This window comes from Chiloscyllium punctatum, chromosome 9 (assembly GCF_047496795.1).
Source record: "Chiloscyllium punctatum isolate Juve2018m chromosome 9, sChiPun1.3, whole genome shotgun sequence".
Classification (NCBI taxonomy): Eukaryota; Metazoa; Chordata; class Chondrichthyes; order Orectolobiformes; family Hemiscylliidae; genus Chiloscyllium; species Chiloscyllium punctatum.
Genome location: NC_092747.1, coordinates 65,870,524 through 65,890,258, shown reverse-complemented (window position 1 = coordinate 65,890,258; position 19,735 = coordinate 65,870,524). Strand labels below are relative to the sequence as shown.

The following is a 19,735-nucleotide window of genomic DNA, read 5'->3' as shown; positions in this document are numbered from 1 at the left end:
AAAGAGGTTCTTCTGCAGCTGTACAGGGCCCTGGTGAGACCACACCTGGAGTATTGTGTGCAGTTCTGGTCTCCAAATTTGAGGAAAGACATTCTGGCTATTGAGGGAGTGCAGCGTAGGTTCATGAGGTCAATTCCTGGAATGGCGGGACTAACTTACACTGAAAGACTGGAGCGACTGGGCTTGTATACCCTTGAGTATAGGGGACTGAGAGGAGATCTGATTGAGACATAAGATTATTAAAGGATTGGACACTCTGGCAGCAGGAAACATGTTTCCGCTGATGGGCGAGTGCCAAACCAGAGGATACAGCTTAAAAATACGGGGTAGACCATTTAGGACAGAGATGAGGAGAAACTTCTTCACCCAGAGAGTGGTGGCTGTGTGGAATGCTCTTCCCCAGAGGGCAGTGGAGGCCCAGTCTCTGGATTCATTTAAGAAAGAGTTGGATAGAGCTCTCAAAGATAGTGGAATCAAGGGTTATGGAGATAAGGCAGGAACAGGATACTGATTAAGGATGATCAGCCATGATCATATCAAATGGTGGTGCAGGCTTGAAGGGCAGAATGGCCTACTCCTGCACCTATTGTCTACAAAGCATTTCACAATTTGCAAAGAATCAATAGTCACAGGTGAGCTGCTGGAAGACTGGAGGTTGGCTAGTGTGGTGCCACTGTTTAGGAAAGGTGGTAAGGACAAGCCAGGGAATTAGAGATCAATGAGCCTGATGTTGGTGGTGGGCACGTCGGAGGGAATCCTGAGGGACAGGATGTACATGCATTTGGAAAGACAAGTACTGATTAGGGATAGTCAACATGGCTTTGTGAGTGGGAAATCATGTCTCACAAACTTGATTGAGTTTTTTGAAGAAATAACAAAGAGGATTGATGAGGGCAGAGCGGTAGACATGATCTATATCGACTTAAGAAAAGGCGTTCAACAAGGTTCTCCATGGGAGACCCCTGGTTAGCAAGGTTAGATCTCATGGATTAGATTAGATTAGATTAGATTACTTACAGTGTGGAAACAGGCCCTTCGGCCCAACAAGTCCACACCGCCCTGCCGAAGCGCAACCCACCCATACCCCTACATCTACCCCTTACCTAACACTACGGGCAATTTAGCATGGCCAATTCACCTGACCTGCACATCTTTGGAGTGTGGGAGGAAACCGGAGCACCCGGAGGAAACCCACGCAGACACGGGGAGAATGTGCAAACTCCACACAGAGAGTCGCCTGAGGCGGGAATTGAACCCGGGTCTCTGGCGCTGTGAGGCAGCAGTGCTAACCACTGTGCCACCGATACAGGGAGAACCAGCCATTTGGATACAGAGCTGACTCAAAGGTAGAAGACAGAGGGTGGTGGTGGAGGGTTGTTTTTCAGACTGGAGGCCTGTGACCAGTGGAGTGCCACAAGGATCGGTGCTGGGTCCACTACTTTTCGTCATTTGTATAAATGATTTGGATGTGAGCATAAGAGGTACAGTTCGTAAGCTTGCAGATGACACCAAAATTGGATAGTGAAGGAGGTTACCTCAGATCAGATGGGCCAATCGGCTGAGAAGTGGCAGATGGAGTTTAATTTAGATAAATGTGAAGTGCTGCATTTTGGGAAAGCAAACCTTAGCAGGACTCATACATTTAATGGTAAAGGTCTGAGGGAGTGTTGCTGAACAAAGAGCCCACGGAATGCAGGTTCACAGCTCTTCGAAAGTGGAGTTGCAGGTAGATAGGATAGTGAAGACGACGTTTGGTATGTTTTCCTTTATTGGTCAGAGTATTGAGTACAGGACATTGGTTAGGCCACTTTTGGAATATTGCATGCAATTCTAGTCTCCTTCCTATCGGAAGGATGTTGTGAAACTTGAAAAGGCTCAGAAAAGATTTACAAGGAGGTTGCCAGGGTTGGAGGATTTAAGCTATAGGGAAAGGTTGAATCGCTAGGGCTGTTTTCCCTGGAGCATCGGAGGCTGAGGGGTGACCTTATCAAGATTTATAATATCATGAAGGGCATGGATAGGATAAATAGACAAAGTCTTTTCCCTGGGGTGTGGAAGTCCAGAACTAAAGGGCATAGGTTTAGGGTGAGAGGGGAAAGATATAAAACAGAACTAAGAGGCAACTTTTTCACGCAGAGGGTGGTACGTGTATGGAATGAGCTGCCAGAGGAAGTGGAGGAGGCTGGTACAATTGCAACATTTAAAAAGGCATCTGGATGGGTATATGAATAGGAAGAGTTTGGAGGGATATGGGCTGGGTGCTGGCAGGTAGGACTAGATTGGGTTGGGATATCTGGTCGGTATGTATGACTTGGACCAAAGAGTCTGTTTCTGTACATCTCTATGACTCTACGTATTTCAGAAGTGCAGTCACACTGTCTTATAAGCAAATATTGTTGCCAATTTTCAATCTACAAAGTCTCACAAACAGTAATGAAATAAATGAATTAATTAACATTCAACTCAGTTGCTGACAGCATCTTCTGGGACCTTTTTGCAGCAGAAAGCAGCAGGAACTGGCGGAAGTGCAAGAGACCCTAAGGGAAGTACCTGTCAGGAACAGGTTGAATCTCTTGGAAACCGTAGAGACAGACGTCACTGCCAGTCCGAGAGGCAGTCAGGTCTGCAAATCAGAAATTAGAATGGAGGCAGAGCCAAGGAGTCAGACATCACACAGAGCCGTGGTAATAGGGAACTCCATAGTGAGAGGAACTGAAAGGGATTTCTGCAACAAGCGGGATTTGAGGATGGTGTGTTTTCTGGTGCCAGGATTAAGGACATCGCAGACAGAGTGCAGGAAATCCTCAAGGGCGAAGGTGAAGAGCCAGACATGGTAGTGCATGCCGGCACAAGTGACGTTGGGAAGAAAAGGAGGGGCATTCTGCAGCAGGACTTCGGAGAACTCGGAAGAAGGCTGAAAAGCAGGACATCCAGGGTGGTTATCTCCGGTTTGCTTCCAGTTCCTCGGAGAGGACAGGAACAGGGAGATAATGGACTTGAATGTGTGGCTGGGGAACTGGTGTAGGAAGCGAGGATTTAAATTATTGGATCACTGGGGTATGTTTAGCGGTAAGGATAAATTATACAAGGACGGGTTGTACCTTAATAGGTGAGGGAACCAGCATTCTAGCAGGTAGGTTTGCCACTGCAACACAACTGTTTTTAAACTAAATAGTGGGGGGAGGGGACAAACTGGCAGTTTAAGAAGGAAGTTAAAGAGAAAGTTAGAACAAGAGAAGTCAAGAAAGACAACGGAATCAATGGAGCAGAAAATTCAAAAAAGGATCATGCCGGTAAGGTCAACCTATTGTCTACGCGCGCACACGTACACAGACAGAACTGGAAACTCAGAAGTTGCGATCGTTGATTCTGCACTTCTCCATGGGCTGCTTTTGGCTGAAGTTCTCCAAGCTGCAATTAATTAATTCTCCCAAACATTAATTATAAATCACTGACTGTAGGGATTGATAGGAAGGGTGAGGGGAGTAACAAATTAAAAATATTATATACGAATGCACGAAGCATTAGAAAGAAGGTGGATGAGCTTGAGGCTCATTTGGAAATTGGCAGTTACAATGTTGTGGGAATAACTGAGAGGTGGCTTCAAGTGGACAGGGCCTGGGAAATGAATATTCAAGGCTATATGTGCTATCGTAAGGACAGACTGACTGGCAGAGGGAGTGGGGTGGTTTTGTTGGTAAGGAATGATATTCAGTCCCTTGCACAGGGGGTCCTAGAATCAGGGGATGTAGAGTCAGTATGGATAGAGCTGAGAAATTCTAAGAGTAGAAAGACCCTAATGGGAGTTATCTACAGGCCCCCCAAACAGTAGCCTGGATGCAGTGTGTAAGTTGAATAAGGAGCTGAAACTGGCCTGTCGCAAAGATATTACTACAGTTGTTATGGGGGATTTCAACATGCAGGTAGACTGGGAGAATCAGGATTGTACTAGACCCCAAGAAAGGGAGTTTGTGAAGTGCCTCAGAGATGGGCTCTTAGAACAGCTTGTGCTGGGGCCTACCAGGTAGAAAGCAATTCTGGATCTGGTGTTATGCAACGAACTGGATTTGATCAGGGACCTCGAAGTAAAGGAGCCATTAGGAAGTAGTGACCACAATACAATAAGCTTTAATCTGCAGTTTGAAAGGGAGAGGGTACAATCGGAAGTGACAATATTTCAGTTGAATAAGGGGAACTATGGAGCTATGATGGAGGAGCTGGCCAAAGTTCAATGGTGCAATACCCTAGCAGGGATGGCAGTGGAACAACAATGGCAGGTATTTCTGGGTATAATGCAGAAGATGCAGGATCAGTTCATTCCAAAAAGGAAGAAAGATCCTAAGGGGAGGCAGGGGTGGCCGTGGATGACGAGGGAAGTTAAGCACATATAAAAGACAAAAGAGAAAAAGTATAACATAGCAAAGATGAGTGGGAAATTGGAGGACTGGGAAGCTTTTAAAGAACAACAGAGGATTACTAAAAAGGAAATACACAAAGAAAAAATAAGGTACGAAGGCAAACTGGCCAAAAATATAAAAGGAGGATAGTAAAGGCTTTTTTAGGTATGTGAAAAGAAAAAAAAATGGTTAAGACTAAAATTGGGCCCTTGAAGACAGAAACGGGTGAATTTATTACAGGGAACAAAGAAATGGCAGAAAACTTGAATTGGTACTTTAGATCACTGGGGAAGACACGAGCAATCTCCCAGATGCAATAGTGGCTGAAGGACCTGAACTGAAGGGCATTTATATTAGGCAGGAATTGGTGTTGGAGAGACTGTTAGGTCTGAAGGCTGATAAGTACCCGGGACCCCATAGTCCCCAGTCTACGTCCCAGGGTACTGAAGGAGGTGATTCTAGAAATCATGGATGTATTGGTGATCATTTTCCAATGTTCTATAGATTCAGGATCAGTTCCTGCAGATTGGAGGGTGGCTAATGTTGTCCCACTTTTTAAGAAAAGAGGGAGAGAGAAAACAGAGAATTATAGACCAGTTAGTCTGACCTCAGTGGTGGGAAAAATGCTGGAGTCAATTATAAAGGACGAAATTACAACACATCTGGATAGCAGTAACAGGATAGGTCAGAATCAGGTCTCAATTGACTAATCTTCTGGAATTTTTTGAGGATGTAACTCTGAAGATGGACAAGGGAGATCCAGTGGATGTAGTATACCTGGACTTTCAGAAAGCCTTTGATAAAGTCCCACATAGGAGGTTAGTGAGAAAAATTAGGGCACATGGTATTAGGGGCAAAATACTGACTTGGATTGAAAAGTGGTTGGCTGACAGGAAACAAAGAGTAGTGATAAACGGCTCCCTTTTGGAATGGCAGGCGGTGACCAGTGGTGTGCCACAGGGATCAGTGCTGGGACCGCTGTTTTATACAATGTACATTAATGATATAGATGAAGGTATTAAATGTAATATTAGCAAGTTTGCTGATGACACAAAGCTGGGTGGCAGAGTAAAATGTGAGGAGGATGTTAGGAGAATACAATGTGACCTGGACAGGCTAGGTGAGTGGGCGATGCATGGCAGATGCAGTTCAATGTGGATAAATGTGTGGTTATCCACTTTGGTGACAAGAACAAGAAGGCAGATTACTACCTAAATGGAGTCAAGTTAGGTAAGCGGGCAGTACAATGAGACCTAGGTGTTCTTGCACGTTAGTCAATGAAAGCACGTATGCAGGTAAAGCAGGCAGTGAAGAAAGCTAATAGCATTCTGGCCTTCATAACAAGAGGAATTGAGTATAGAAGCAAAGAGGTCCTTCTGCAGCTGTACAGGGCCCTGGTGAGACCGCATCTGGAATATTGTGACAGTTTTGGTCTCCAAATTTGAGGAAAGATATTTTGGCTATTGAGGGAGTGCAGCGTAGGTTCATGAGGTCAATTCCCGGAATGGCGGGACTATCTTAACGCTGAAAGATTGGAGCAACTGGGCTTATATATGCTTGAGTTTAGAAGGCTGAGAGGGGATCTGATTGAGATGTATAAGATTATTAAAGGATTGGACACTCTGGAGGCAGGAAGCATGTTTCCGCTGATGGGTGAGTCCCGAACCAGAGGACACAGTTTAAAAATAAGGAGTAGGCCACTTACAACAGAGTTGAGGAGAAACTTCTTCACCCAGAGAGTGGTGGGTGTATGGAATGCTCTGCCCCAGAAGGCAGTGAAGGCCAAGTCTCTGGATACTTTCAAGAAAGAGTTGGATAGAGCTCTTAAGGATAGTGGAATCAAGGGTCATGGGGATAAGGCAGGAACAGGATACTGATTGAGGATGATCAACCATGATCATAATGAATGGTGGTGCTGGCTCAAAGGGCAGAATGGCCTAGTCCTGCACCTATTGTCTACGCGCGCACACGTACACAGACAGAACTGGAAACTCAGAAGTTGCGATCGTTGATTCTGCACTTCTCCATGGGCTGCTTTTGGCTGAAGTTCTCCAAGCTGCAATTAATTAATTCTCCCAAACATTAATTATAAATCACTGACTGTAAGGACTAATTCATTTTACAAAAGCCATTGTTTTTGGTCTCTGCACCATACTCTGTTCCCTAGTGACTGACTTCTCCTCTTACCCTGAGAACAGTGAGTGTAAGATTGTTCACAACCTTGATGTAATGTTTATTTTCAAGTTGAACTTCCAACCTCATTTGTGCCAGCACTCAGACTGCCTATCCCTACCTCTAATGTCATCTGACTTTGCCAAACGTGGGTTGCCTGGTGTGGAAATCATCATCTATCCATATTGACAAGAGAAATGTACTTCTGAATGGTGTCTCACAATCTGCATTCTGTAAAAGTAAGGTCATCCAAATCTGATGCTGGTGTCTTAACTTGCAGCAAGTCCCATTCCTCCCTCACTCCTGTACTCCCTGACTAACATTGGCTTCCAGTCAAATAATATCCTGACTTTAAAAGTCTCATTCAAGATTTCAAATCCTCATATGGCCTCATCCCTCCCTGAATCTTGTAGTCTACTCCAGACCCACAATTGAGACGTCTATGCCTCTCTAACTTGATTAGATTAGATTAGATTACATTACAGTGTGGAAACAGGCCCTTCGGCCCAACAAGTCCACACCGACCCGCCGAAGCGCAACCCACCCATTCCCCTACATTTACTCCTTTACCTAACACTACGGGCAATTTTAGCATGACCAATTCACCTGACCTGCACATCTTTGGATTGTGGGAGGAAACCGGAGTACCCGGAGGAAACCCACGCAGACATGGGGAGAATGTGCAAACTCCACACAGACAGTCGCCTGAGTCGGGAATTGAACCCAGGTCTCTGGCGCTGTGAGGCAGCAGTGCTAACCACTGTGCCACCGTGCCGCCCCTTAATTGCTTACCTCCTTCATACATTCCTTAAAAGTTCTTTCATTGACTACCTTTGGTTATCTGACACAATAGGTGTTAGATGGTGACTACCTTGCAACATCCACCACCAAGGTAATTCACCCAATTATCCATTAATCAGTTTAAGAGATGACAATTTCTTTACCTATAGACCTTGACAATGGCTTTCTGGGTCACCTGGCTAATTTGAGGCTGGCAGCTTCTGGATCCAAAAGGCAGCCAGTTTAGACCTACTCCTTCATGATACAGCAATAATCCTTTTAGTGGGGCAAGGGAAATGGCTTTCAGTGGCCACCCTCCTGACCTCCATCTACGCTTCTGATTATCTCATGATTGGGGCAACTGGAGACCCTATCAAATCCAGCAGGAAGGTCACCTTGGTTTCCTAACTGAGAAACCAGACACCTTTCTCAACTGTTAGAAAGACAGGTAATTGGACAGGTGGCAAGTTGAGAGCTTTAAGGGGCTATTAATAAATTTAGTTATTGGCTGGTTGAGAAGGACTTTCTAATCAAGGAGGTTGGTGAGGTGGCAAGGAGGGTTTGAGTATTTCACCAGGAGCAACCCATCTAATTAGTTTCTTTCTTTCCAGGCAGGAGAAAATTCAGCTGATCTGGTAATCCTCAATTCCAATTTCGTGTCTTTTCCCAATAACCCTTGATTCCCTTACTTATTAGCCTTAAATCTCAGCCTTAAATATAGCTAATGACCCAGTCACAACAACCTTGGCAATAAACAATTCCATTAATTCACTGTCTTTTGACAGAACAAATTCTTCTCCATTTCGGTTTTAAATCTCTTATTCTCAGATGGTGCCTTCTGGTGCTAGACTCTTCCAGTTCTCATTCCGTGTCATAGAATTGTTATAGCACAGAAGGAAGCCATTCACGCCTTTGTGCCCACATCAACTCTTCAAACGAGCATATGAGCATCATTATCTAATACCAATCTCCTGCTTTTTGCCCCACACCCTTACATGTTATTTCTAACCAAAACAAAATCATCCGAAGTTCTCCTGAGTGTCTCAACTAAACCTGCTTCCGTTACATTTCCGGGCATGCATCCCACACTACCCTTGCTTCTTTTGCACGTTAAATTTAAATTTATGCTCTCTTGTTCTTGTATTTTTATAATTGGGAACAGTTCCCCCCTACTCCATGCAGCCCGCTCATGATTTTGAAAACCTCTATTAAATCTTCTCTCAGCCTTCTTCTTGCCAAGGAGAACAGTTCCAACTTTCTCAATTTACCTCATAATTGAAGTTTCTATTTCATGGAGCCCTTCTTGTAAACCATTTCTGCCCACTAATGCATTCATATTTCCTATAATGTGGTGCAAAACCGTTACAAAATACTCCAGCTGAGGTCTAATAAGTGTCCTATGTAAGCTCAATATCACGTCCTTGCTCTTGTTATTCTATGCCCTATTAATAAACATTGTTGCATTATTAACTGCTCTCTCCACCCATCAGAGTCATACAGCATGGAAACTCCCTTCTGTTCGAATAGTCCATGGCAACCAAGTCCCCAAATTAAACTAGTCCCACCAGCCTGTGTTTGGCCCATATTACTCCAAACCTTTCCTATTCATGTACTATCCAAATGTCTTTTAAACATTGTAAATGTAGCTGCATCCACCACTTCGTCCAGCAGTCCATTCTGCACACGAAGCACTCTCTGTGTAAAAAGTGCCATTCTTAAATCTTTCTCCTCTGACCTTAAAAATATGCCTCCTAGTTTTGAACTCTCCCACTTTAGGGAAAAGACCTTTGCTATTCACCTTATCTATGGCCCTCGTGACTTTATTACAACCCATCAACCTCCCATGGTCCAATGAAAGAAGTTCCAGCCTATTTTTAGAACTCTCATGCTCCAATCCCAGCAACATTCTGGTAAATCTTTTCTGAACCCTCTACAGTTCAATAATTTCCTTCCTAAAATGGGCAACCAGAACTGCACACAATACTCCAGAAGAGACCTCACCAGTATCCTGTCCAACCTCAAATTTTGGTCCCAACTCTTACACTCCAAGGTCTGAGCAATGAAGGCAAGCATGCTAAATGCCTTCTTAACCACCTTGTCTACCTATGACACAAATTTCAAAGAATTATGTACCTAATCCCTTAGGTCTCTGCTCTACAACACTACCTAGGACCCTACCACTAATTATTTAAGTTTTACCCTTCTGTTTTTACCAAAATACAATACCTCACATTTATTCAAATTAAACTCCACCTGCCACTCTTCAGCCATTGATCCAATATAATCAAGATCGCTTTGTAATCTTAGAAAACCCTCTTCACTGTATCCCCAATTTTGGTGTCAATTGCAAACTTCTTAATTATACCTCCTATATTCTTATTCAAATCATTGATATAAACTACAAACAAAATTGGGCCTAGTACTGATCTTTGCGGAATATCGTTGCTTATCGGCCTCCAGTCCAAAAACAATCCATCTTCTACTGTAAAGCCAATTCTGTATCCAATTGGCAAGTTCACCCTGAATCCCATGTGATTAATATTACGCATCAGTATACCATGTAGAACCTTATCAAAGGCTTTATTAAAGTCCAGGTAAACAACATCTACTGCTCTGCCTTCATCAATCTGTTTGGTTACTTTATCAAAAAATACAATTTCCCTTGCACAAAACCATGCTATCTCAAACCATTCCTTCCCCCTCCATATGAATGCAAATCCTATCTTCCAGAGTCACTTCCAACAGCTAATCTATAACCGATGTCAGACTCTCACGTCTACAGTTCCCAGGCTTCTTTCTAAATTAAAGGCACAACATTAGCCACCCTCCAGTCCTCTGGCACCTCACCTGTGGTTATAGATACAAATAGTTTTGCTTGAAACCTGTAATTTCTTCCCTAATTTCCCACTTGATCAGATCCTGGAGATTTATCCACCTTTGCATTTTCGAAGTCCTCCAACACTTCCACTTCTGTAATGTGAACTGTTTTCAAAATATATATATTTATTTCTCCGTCTTAACCAACATCTATTTCTTTCTCCACAGTAAAAACTGGGATGAAAATATTCATTTAATATCTCTCTCAGTTTCTGTTGTTCAACACAAAGCCAACTTTGTTGATCTTTAACGGGCCCTACTCCATCTCTAGTTGCTCTTTTGCACTTCATGTACTTGTACAATCTCTTTGGATTATCCTTTACCTTATCTGCCAAGGTTATCTCCTTTTTCCCTTCTTAATTTCCCTCTTACAAATGCCCCTACTGTTGAAAAGATTCATTTGATCCCAATTGTCTCTTTCTCATACATGATTATTTTTTATTCTTGACTGCAACCTCAATATCTATATTCATCCATCATTCCTTAATCTTATTAGCCTTACCTTTTACTCTAACAGGAATATAATGCTTCTAAAATCTCATCATCACACTTTTGAAAGCCTCTTACTTGTCAGCCATCCTTTTACTTGCAAAAGGTCTACTCCAATCAATTTTTTGAAAGCTCTTGACTCATACTATTAAAACTTGCCTTACTATAATTAAGAACTTTAACTTTTAAGGAAGGCTTATTCTTTTTCATAATTATTTTAAAACTAATAGAATTAGGATCATTTGTCCCCTACTAACACGTCAGTCACTTGATCTGTCTTATTTCCCAAAACGAGGTGGTCAAGTTTTGCTCCTTCTCTAGTTGGAACATATATACACTGATAAAGAAAATTTTCTTGAATACATTTAACAAATCCTTCACCATCCAAAGCTTTAACATTATGATGGGGCCACTAATGCTCGGAAAATCAAAATCCTCTACTCTTACAACCCTGCTGTATTAGAGGTCCAGCTGTTCACAATATATATCAATAATTTGAAGGTGGTGACCAAATGTAATATCTACAAATTTGTAGATGACACAAAGAAAAGTAGGAACATACATTGTGAGGAAGATGTAAAGCAGCTTCAAGAAGATTTGGACAGGAAAAGTATGTGGGCAAAATAATGGTAGATGGAATATAATGTGAAAAATGTGAGGTTATCCAGTTTGGTAGGAGGAACAGATATGGAGTATTCCTTACATGGTGAGAGGTTGCAAGTGCAGATGCAAAAAGGGATCTAGGTGTCCTCATCAATAAGTCACTGACGTAAACATGCAACAAGCTATTAGGAACAGTAATTGAATGTTAGCCTTTATTGCAAGAGGATTCAAGTGCAATTTGCTTCAATTGTATGGAAGCTTGGTTTAACGGTGCCTGGAGTAGTGTTTGCAATTTTGTTCTTTTTAGTTTAGGAAGAATATTATTACCTTAGAGGGAATATATGCAAGGCTCACCAGATGAGTTTACAGGTTGAAGGGAGCATCTTACAATAGGGGCTTTAGGCGAACTAGGCCTGTATTTCCTGGAACTTTAAAGGATAAAAGGCAATCTCATTGAAACCTACAACATACTTAAAAGGGATAGACATGGTAGGTGCAGGTAAGTTGTTTCCCCTGGTTGGGGAGTCTAGAACTTGGGGACACAATTTCAAATAAAGAACTGTCACTTAGGACTAAGATGAAAATTTATTTACTCAGAGTTGTGAACCTTTGGAATTCTCTACCCCAGAGGGCTGTGGAAGCTCAATCTTTGAGTGTGTATAAGGTAGAAATTGACAGCTTTCCAATTATCAAAGAGGTAAAGGGTTATGGGGATAGTGTGGCTAAAAGGTATTGAAGTATTCAATCATTCATGATTGTATTAAATGGTGGAGCAGGCTCGATTGGCTGAATGGCTACTCCTGATTCAATGATTTGAGGGCTATTTCTAAGTACACACGATCAGTGAAATATTGCAGTTTTGAACTGGAAAGGCATAAATGAAACATAGTTGAGTGGGTATTGCTCAGTAAGCCTAATTTAATCATGAAATTGACGACATATTGTGGAAGGCCTTTAGGATCCTTGAGGAACCTTGTAATGTCACAGAGCTACTCCACACTGGGGGTGTCATGAGCACAATGTAGATAGAGTTAGTTAGGATGTGTGAGAGAGAGCTTGTGGGAAGTACATGTAAAGAACAATCTTTCAATAATAATATAGCACAAAGTTTAATGTCTGGTATTAATCTGAGTGCTTCAGTAGCATATATGCTGAGGCAAAGGTGAACTTGAACAACATGTCACAGGTTAATGGAGATGGCACAAATATATAGCAGACAACACACAAAATAGGAGCAATAGTAGGCCATTCAGCCCCTTAATCCTGTAACAATAATCAACAAGATCATGACCGATTTTGACTTTTAAAAATGCCTCTACTAGTTCTGGGCTCATGCAGTAAAGGAAGCATCCTTTCCACATTCACCTTGTTAAGGCAACTTAGAATCTTAATCAAGTCATCCTGCACTCTTCTAAACTCTGCAAACAAGTCCAGCATGTCAAACTTATCCCTGTAAATGAACTCACTTATTTCAGATATTAACCATGTAAATAAAACAAAGAAATCCAGATTCTGGAAATCTGAAATAAAACTAAAAATTGCTGGAGGAACCATGCAGTTCTGGCACCATCGTGGAAAGAAAAGAGTTAATATTTTGAGTCTAGTGACCCTTCTTCAGAACTGATACCATCTGGGAAATGTGTTTTTGAGAGAGAGTTAGAGAGAGAGATAGAAACAGAGATAGACAGACAGTTAGAGACAGAGAGAGAACAGCAAGGAAGGTTACCTCAGTGTACAGCGGGATCTTGAAAAGATGGTCAATGGGCCGACTGGCAGATGCAGTTTAATTTAGCTCAATGTGAGGTGCTGCATTTGGAAACGCAAATCAGGGCATGACTTATACACTTAATGGTAAGGTCCTGGGGAGTGTTGCTGAACAAAGAGATCTTGGAGTCCAGATTCATTGTTACTTGAAAGTGGAGTCTCAGGAAGATAGAATAGTGACAAAGGCGCTTAGTATGCTTTCCTTTATGGCCTGAGCATTCAGTATAGGAGTTGGGAGATCATGTTGCAGCTGTAGAGGATATTGGTTAGGCCATTTTTGGAATATTGTGCGCAGTTCTGGTATCCCTCCTATAGGAAGTTTGTTGTGAAACTTGAATGGGTTCAGAAACGTTTTACAAGGATATTACCAGGATTGGAGGGTTTGAGCCATAGGGAGAGGCTGAATAGACTGGGGCTATTTTCCCTGGAGTGTCAGAGGCTGAAGGTGACCTTATTGAGGTTTATAAAATCATGAGGGGCATGAATAGGGTATATAGACAAGGCCTTTTCCTGGGTGGGGGGGGGGGGAGATGGAGTCCAGATTAGAGGGCATAGGTTTAGGGTAAGAGGACAAAGATTTAAAAGGGCCCTAAGTGGCAACTTTTTCATGCAAAGGGTGGAGCATGTATGGAATGAGCTGCCAGAGGAAGTGGGAGGCTGAAACAATTACAACATTTAAAAGGCATCTGGTTGGATATATCAATTGGAAGAGTTTAGAGGGATATTGGTCAAGTGCTGGCAAATGGGACTAGATTAATTTAGGATATCTGGTTGGTATGGATGAGTTGAACTGAAGGGTTTGTCTCCGTGCTGTATACGCCTATGACTAAGTCAGCTCCAATGTACTTAATTTATTCCTTAAATGAGGAGACGAAAACTTAAGCTCATTTGGGGTGAAATGTAATACCACGACTGTTAATAGTCTGGTTTGACTCCAGTTTCCAAAGAAAGGAACGGAGTTAGCAGCAAAGCCAAAAGAAAATGTCTTTCGTCTTTCCGGGATTTATTTGGAGGATTTCTGCTCATCCCGTATGCAATGTCAAATAAGTAATTAGATAATTTAGAGAATGAAAGGATCAACTAGAACTGTAGAACTAAAAACTCTCCATTGTGCGATGGCATTCACCCAAAACAGACCATGATGGAACATTTAAGAACACAACGACAGATTAACGGACGCTCAACGATTCCTGTGGAATTACCTGGTTTAAGATACATATTACTTTGTCGGGTATGGTTGTACGTCCAACATAAAGAGTTTGTGTATATCAATACCGACTGGCACTCTCGGTAGCTGACTCTTAAACATCACTGGGTTTTAGATTTTTTTCTCTCTCTGAAATTCCCGCCGGAAGTATCCAACCAATGAGATTTTCTTCTGTCCGTCACCTTTCAGGTTCCGGGTGGCTCTGCTCCGGCGCCGTCGGTCCGGACAGATTCCGTTCCGGGTCTCGGTCTTTGAATTGTCAGGGGTTCCGAATCGGAGTCACAACCTGAGTCATGAAGAAATATTTATGGCAACTGGTGGGTCAGTGTGAATCAGACATGGGTTGGTACCATAATGATGATAAAATAAAACAAAGAACTGCGGATGCTGGAAATTTAAAACAAACACAGTTAATGTCGGATAAACTCAGAATTAGTGTTTTGAGTCCAGTAATACTTAAGAACCATATCAAATGCTACCAGGTATAGGGTTAAAATTGTGCAGAATAAGGGAACAGGTGTTGCTTCTGCAAAAGCTTACATTATGAAATTAGGCTGCGCCTGCCAATACTAAACAGTGAGAAGTGAAAACAGGTAGAATTATCTATGACTAATAGGTCAGAGCAACCGTGTAGCAGGATGTACCAGTAACAGGAGAATAGTGTGCCAGTCGCAGGAGGGATGTGGCCAACGGATGGAATTTAGTTTGGCAGGATGATCGCAGGAAGACAGCAAACTATGCCAGGATAGTCACATATAAGGAATGACATTAATAAGAGCAAGAGGCGACAGGCTTAGAGTAATGGGAGAAGTAAACAGTAGCGGAGAGAAGCTAGAGCTTGTGATAGGCTATGCGCTACAGCAAAAGTAACCGATGGGGTGAAAGGGGAGGACCGAGAGATGCAGCTGAACAGCATAAATCAGAATGTAACCCTCAGATCGGGGTGCTTACTCGTTAGGCACCCGTTCTTGCAAGTATTGATCAATAAAATTCGCTGCTTCAGAATTTGACTCAGACTGAAATTTATTAATATGTGAGTTTTGTTTCTCACACCAGGCATACTGAGTTTCTCTCACATTTTATATTTTCCTACTTACATCATCTGCTGTTTATCTATTTCACTCTTTAGTTCTCCTCAATAATTGCCTATTAAGCTGTAAGAGTATGAATATAGAGACAAAAAAACTGCAGATGCTTGAAGGTAGACAAGTAGGAGGCTGGAAGAACCTCCTGCTGGAAGAAATTTCAGCCTCCTGCTAGAGTACAAATATGGCTCAGATAATATAAATTACTGGAAAATCTCAGCAAGTCTGGTCGCATCTTGGAGAGAACTCAGTTAACATTTCAAGTCTAATGACTCTTCTAAAGAAGAACTGTTCTAAAGGTCACTGGACCTGAAACACTAACTCTGTTCTCGCTCCAAGATGCTGCTATTGAGATTTTCCAGCAATTTCTGTTGTTATTTCAAATTTCCAACATCCACTGTTCTTTTGTTTTTGTTTTACAGCTTATTCAATCTCACCATATCATGGAAGGAATTTCAATGATGATGCAGCTACCTACTCCATTTAGGTAGTAATTGGAAATTATATCTTTTAATTGTAACAGGTCATGTTTATCTGTTGAAAATTCACATGTTGCCTTCAAATAGACAATGGCAGAAAATGTGTTTTTAGGATTTGGAACTGCTTGCTTCTAGTGTATAAATGTGCATGAAAAAGAGTGTAAAGATTGGCTTTAGTTGTATCCTTTTTAAAATTCATTTTTGAGATGTGGGCTTCACTAAAATTCATCGCCTATCCATAATTACCCTTCTTGAACCACTACAGCTCACAATTGTGTACCTATCCAGTGTCCTTTAGAAAGGGAGTTTTGTATTTTGATCCAGTGACAATGAAAGTTCTGATGGTATTCCCATGCAGCTGATGCTGTTGCCTTAATCAGTGATAGAGATTGTGGGATTAGAAGGGGCCTCCAAAGAGCTTTGGAGAGCTGTTGCAGTGCATCTAGTGGATGATACACATAGCTGCCACTACTTGGTGGTGGAGGGAATAAATGGTGAGGGTGTTCAATGAGGTGCAAATCAAGCAAGATGCTTTTTCTTGGAGTATCAAGCTTGAGTGTTGTTGGAGCAGCATCCATCCAGGCAAAGTGGTGAGGACTCCTAATTGCTGACTTTGAGGAGGCAGGATATGAGTTATTTGCTGCAGAATTCCTAGCCTCTGACCTGTTTTTGTAGTCACAGTACTTATAGAGCTTGTCCAATTCAGTTTCTAGCCAACGGTGATCTCAGAATGGTCATATTGGGAGTTTCAGTGATGTCCTTGGAATAATATGATTGAATTTCAACAACCAAATCCATTTTTTCTTTCTGCTAGGTATGACTACAACCAGCTGAGAATTTTCTTCTGATTCTCATTGACTTCAACATCGTTAGTGCTCCTTGAGGAAGGGCTTTTGCCCGAAACGTCAATTTTCCTGCTCTTTGGATGCTGCCTGACCTGTTGTGCTTTTCCAGCACCACTCTAATCTAGGCTGGTGCTCCTTAATGCCAAACCCAGTCAAATGCTGCTCTGGAATTCAGCTTTTATTTTTCTATGTTTGGATCCAAGTTATAATGAGATCAGCTAAATAGTTTCGGTTCTGCCAGGACCAATCATCAATGAGCAGGTTTTTCCTTGACAAGTGTTACTTGATAATGTTGTTAACCATTCCTTCAATCACCTTGCTGATAGCCTAAAATATTTTGAAGGAGTGTTCATTTACAGAGTTGGATTTTTTTTTTCTTTTTGTGGTGAGGATATAATTGGGCAATTTTCCACTTTGTCAGGTAGATTCCAGAGTTATAACTGTGTCGAACTAGCTTGGCTGGTTCTGGAGCTCAAGTACCAGAATGTTGTCCACACCCTAGTTTTTGCAGTACCCAGTGCCTTCAGCAGTTTCTTAATATAAAATTGAGTTAATCAAATTAATTGAGCTGACACCTGCGATGTTGGAGACCTCGTGACCCTGTATGAACCCAGCTCCACCTCAAGCTGCCATCCAAGCTTATTACTAGGTATCTGAAGCTGACAGAACACTGAAGATCTAAGGCAATTGATTCTAGTTTCTCTTGCTCTGATCTCTCAATAGTGAAAGTGTTCCAGATAGGTTGAAGATTCACCCAGACATACATCAGTATCTAAACAGGATCGACTCCACTATTGCAATGCAGGGTACCAGAGTGGTCCTTCAGCTTGAGGATACAGTTGAAATCACTCACCTGCACACTATACCAATCCAAGAGTATGATCTACTTGTGAGCATCAATAGATAGTTAAGGTGAGTAGATTACTTCAAACAAATGTGCTTTTGGCCTGCTAGTTTTGGAGAGAAATGTTCACTGGGTGAAGCACCACATCATTCTACTGGATGGAGATGAAGCAGCCTAGCACAGCCTCATCAATAACCAAGATCTTCAGCTTAAAATGTGGGGCCAACAAGATATTCATCACTCCATCTGAAGAAGAGGTAAAGCAGCTTATGTCAATCCCTCTTTAGCACTTCATGGGCCACAGGGAAGATGGTTGGATACTGAAAATATCACTAGACCAGTAATCTAAATCCTCCACCTAATTTTCTGAGAACGTGCATTCAGTTCCCACATTGAAAGATGGTGAAATGTAAATGCAATATTAAAAATTGAATAAAAAGATAATCTTATAGTGATCATGTATCCATTGTCGTTGACTGTAGTTGACTCATACCCTTCAGGGAAAGAAATCTGCTGTCCTTACCTGGTCTGGCCTACATGTGACTCCAACAATATGGTCCACTTTTAACTGTTCTTAATTGTACCTACCAGAATTTTAAACACCTCTTGCTGGAGGAACTTATTCTATTGTTTCTGGGCCACCTGGAGATGGGAGGGAGGCTTCCCCTCCTTAAAGCTATGGTGTGATTTGGGCAAAGATTATGTCTACATCTCTGCCGAGGTATGTGAAGGGATCAAAAAGGGGTACAATGCCACAGTCAAGCAGGAGGTACTCATCTTAACTTGAAGGTCCCTTGTGGTCAGGCAACTGGACACCCGGCTGTGTGTAGGACATACAAAGAAGGGTGCATTTATGAACTTGCAAGTTGGTGGTCTCGTAATCTGTTTGTGGTAGCAGATCTGATTTTTCAGCATGTGGATGATAACTCCCCCTTCTATTCACTGAGAAATAAAGGGTCTGTAAGCAGTTGTTGAGTCTGCTGGCTTATGATGGATCCCTGACCTCAGATGTGGATGGAATCAGTACCCCCAGATGCAAGCCTAAAATGATGCTCTATTCTTCTGCAGTGATACTGGACAGGGTTTTGGGAGATCTGGCAGGGCTCACAAGTGCCCTCAATCTCAAGGGCAACTGCCCAGCGCTGGATGAACTGGCCACTGAATTTCAAATAGGCTTCTGCAGTTTGCATGGGTGCTGAGGGAGTGTCTGGCAGTCGGAGACATAGACCTGGGCTGTGACAGGGCTATCACTGCCATACTTCCCAAGAGTTTCAGTATTCACCTGCTTAATGATTGATACTTGGTCTTCATCCTCAGCATCGGGTACAAGACCTTTGCCAGGACTATTTCTGTTCATCTTGGAACAATCCACTCTGATCAGTGTAATTGATTGAGTTTTGGGCACGTTTCAGTACTCAAATCTTACTTTTGTATGCCACCATGCAGTGTCCCCTTAAGACAAATGAATGTTCCTTCATTTTGCAAGCTAAGTGCAACAGGTTGTCCTGTGTCTTCTACTTGTAAGCCATCTGCATGAAGCCATTTTTGTACCTCCTGTGGAAGAGGTTGACAGGACTCTGTGTGAGTCAGCCATAGAAGGTAACCTTTCAGCTTTCGGCAATGACATGCTATTATAAACATATGTCCCATAGACAAACAAGGAATGTGTGAATGTCAGCAGGTCTATTTCAAAGTGTTGCTTGCCAAGATTGGCTAAGTGAAAAGTTTTGCAGTCCTGAAGCCTATCTTATCCCTGTCAAGGAGTCTTGGCCATCAGAACCAAGATTAGCACTTACCGAAGACATTGAACAGCCTGCTCTGAGTGAAGTGTTGGGCATGAACTAACTGGTGGCCACCCTACTGTCATACTAGTTACTCATTTTGATCATTCCCACGAGTTTGTTGACAAATTCTGATAAGTATAAGTAGACATAAATTATAAAATTCACCATCTCCTTCAGTGTGCCAGACTCAGGAAAAGAGTATTCGGGGACCAGGATCCTAAACTCAAAATTAAGGTCATGGTGTACCAGACAGTTGAGATTCCCCTGCTCCTACATGTTTTGGAGACTTGAACAACCTATAGTATTTACCTCAAAACAGTGCCAAGAAAGGTGATACAACAACAGTGTTCCCTCCCAACCTTTCACGTCCAGTGTTGACTAATTGCTCAAAACCATCTTTGCTGGGCAT

At 42.2% G+C, this 19,735-nt stretch overlaps 1 protein-coding gene and 1 long non-coding RNA gene across 5 annotated transcripts in view; one reads left to right on the top strand and one right to left on the bottom strand.

Annotated features, from left to right (window-relative positions):
- ddias (DNA damage-induced apoptosis suppressor) overlaps positions 1-14,540 on the bottom strand; it is a 48,742-nt gene extending 34,202 nt beyond the window's left edge. Inside the window, exon 1 of one of the 3 annotated variants that reach the window (XM_072577687.1) lies at positions 14,285-14,540. Coding sequence is in view for 2 of the 3 variants with exons in the window: in XM_072577686.1 (XP_072433787.1) it covers positions 14,285-14,300 (16 nt within the window). In the remaining variant the exon portion in view is untranslated. The remainder of the gene's footprint in view (positions 1-14,284) is intronic. The other 2 variants (XM_072577686.1, XM_072577685.1) reach the window with 2 other exon arrangements.
- LOC140481467 (uncharacterized) lies at positions 14,536-17,941 on the top strand. Of its 2 annotated transcripts, none has more exons than XR_011961531.1 (3): positions 14,536-14,606; positions 15,797-15,861; positions 16,668-17,941. It is a non-coding gene; the product is annotated as an uncharacterized lncRNA (long non-coding RNA). The 2 variants fall into 2 exon arrangements; XR_011961532.1 differs by having other exon boundaries at positions 14,564-14,631.
- The last annotated feature ends 1,794 nt before the right edge of the window (positions 17,942-19,735 follow it).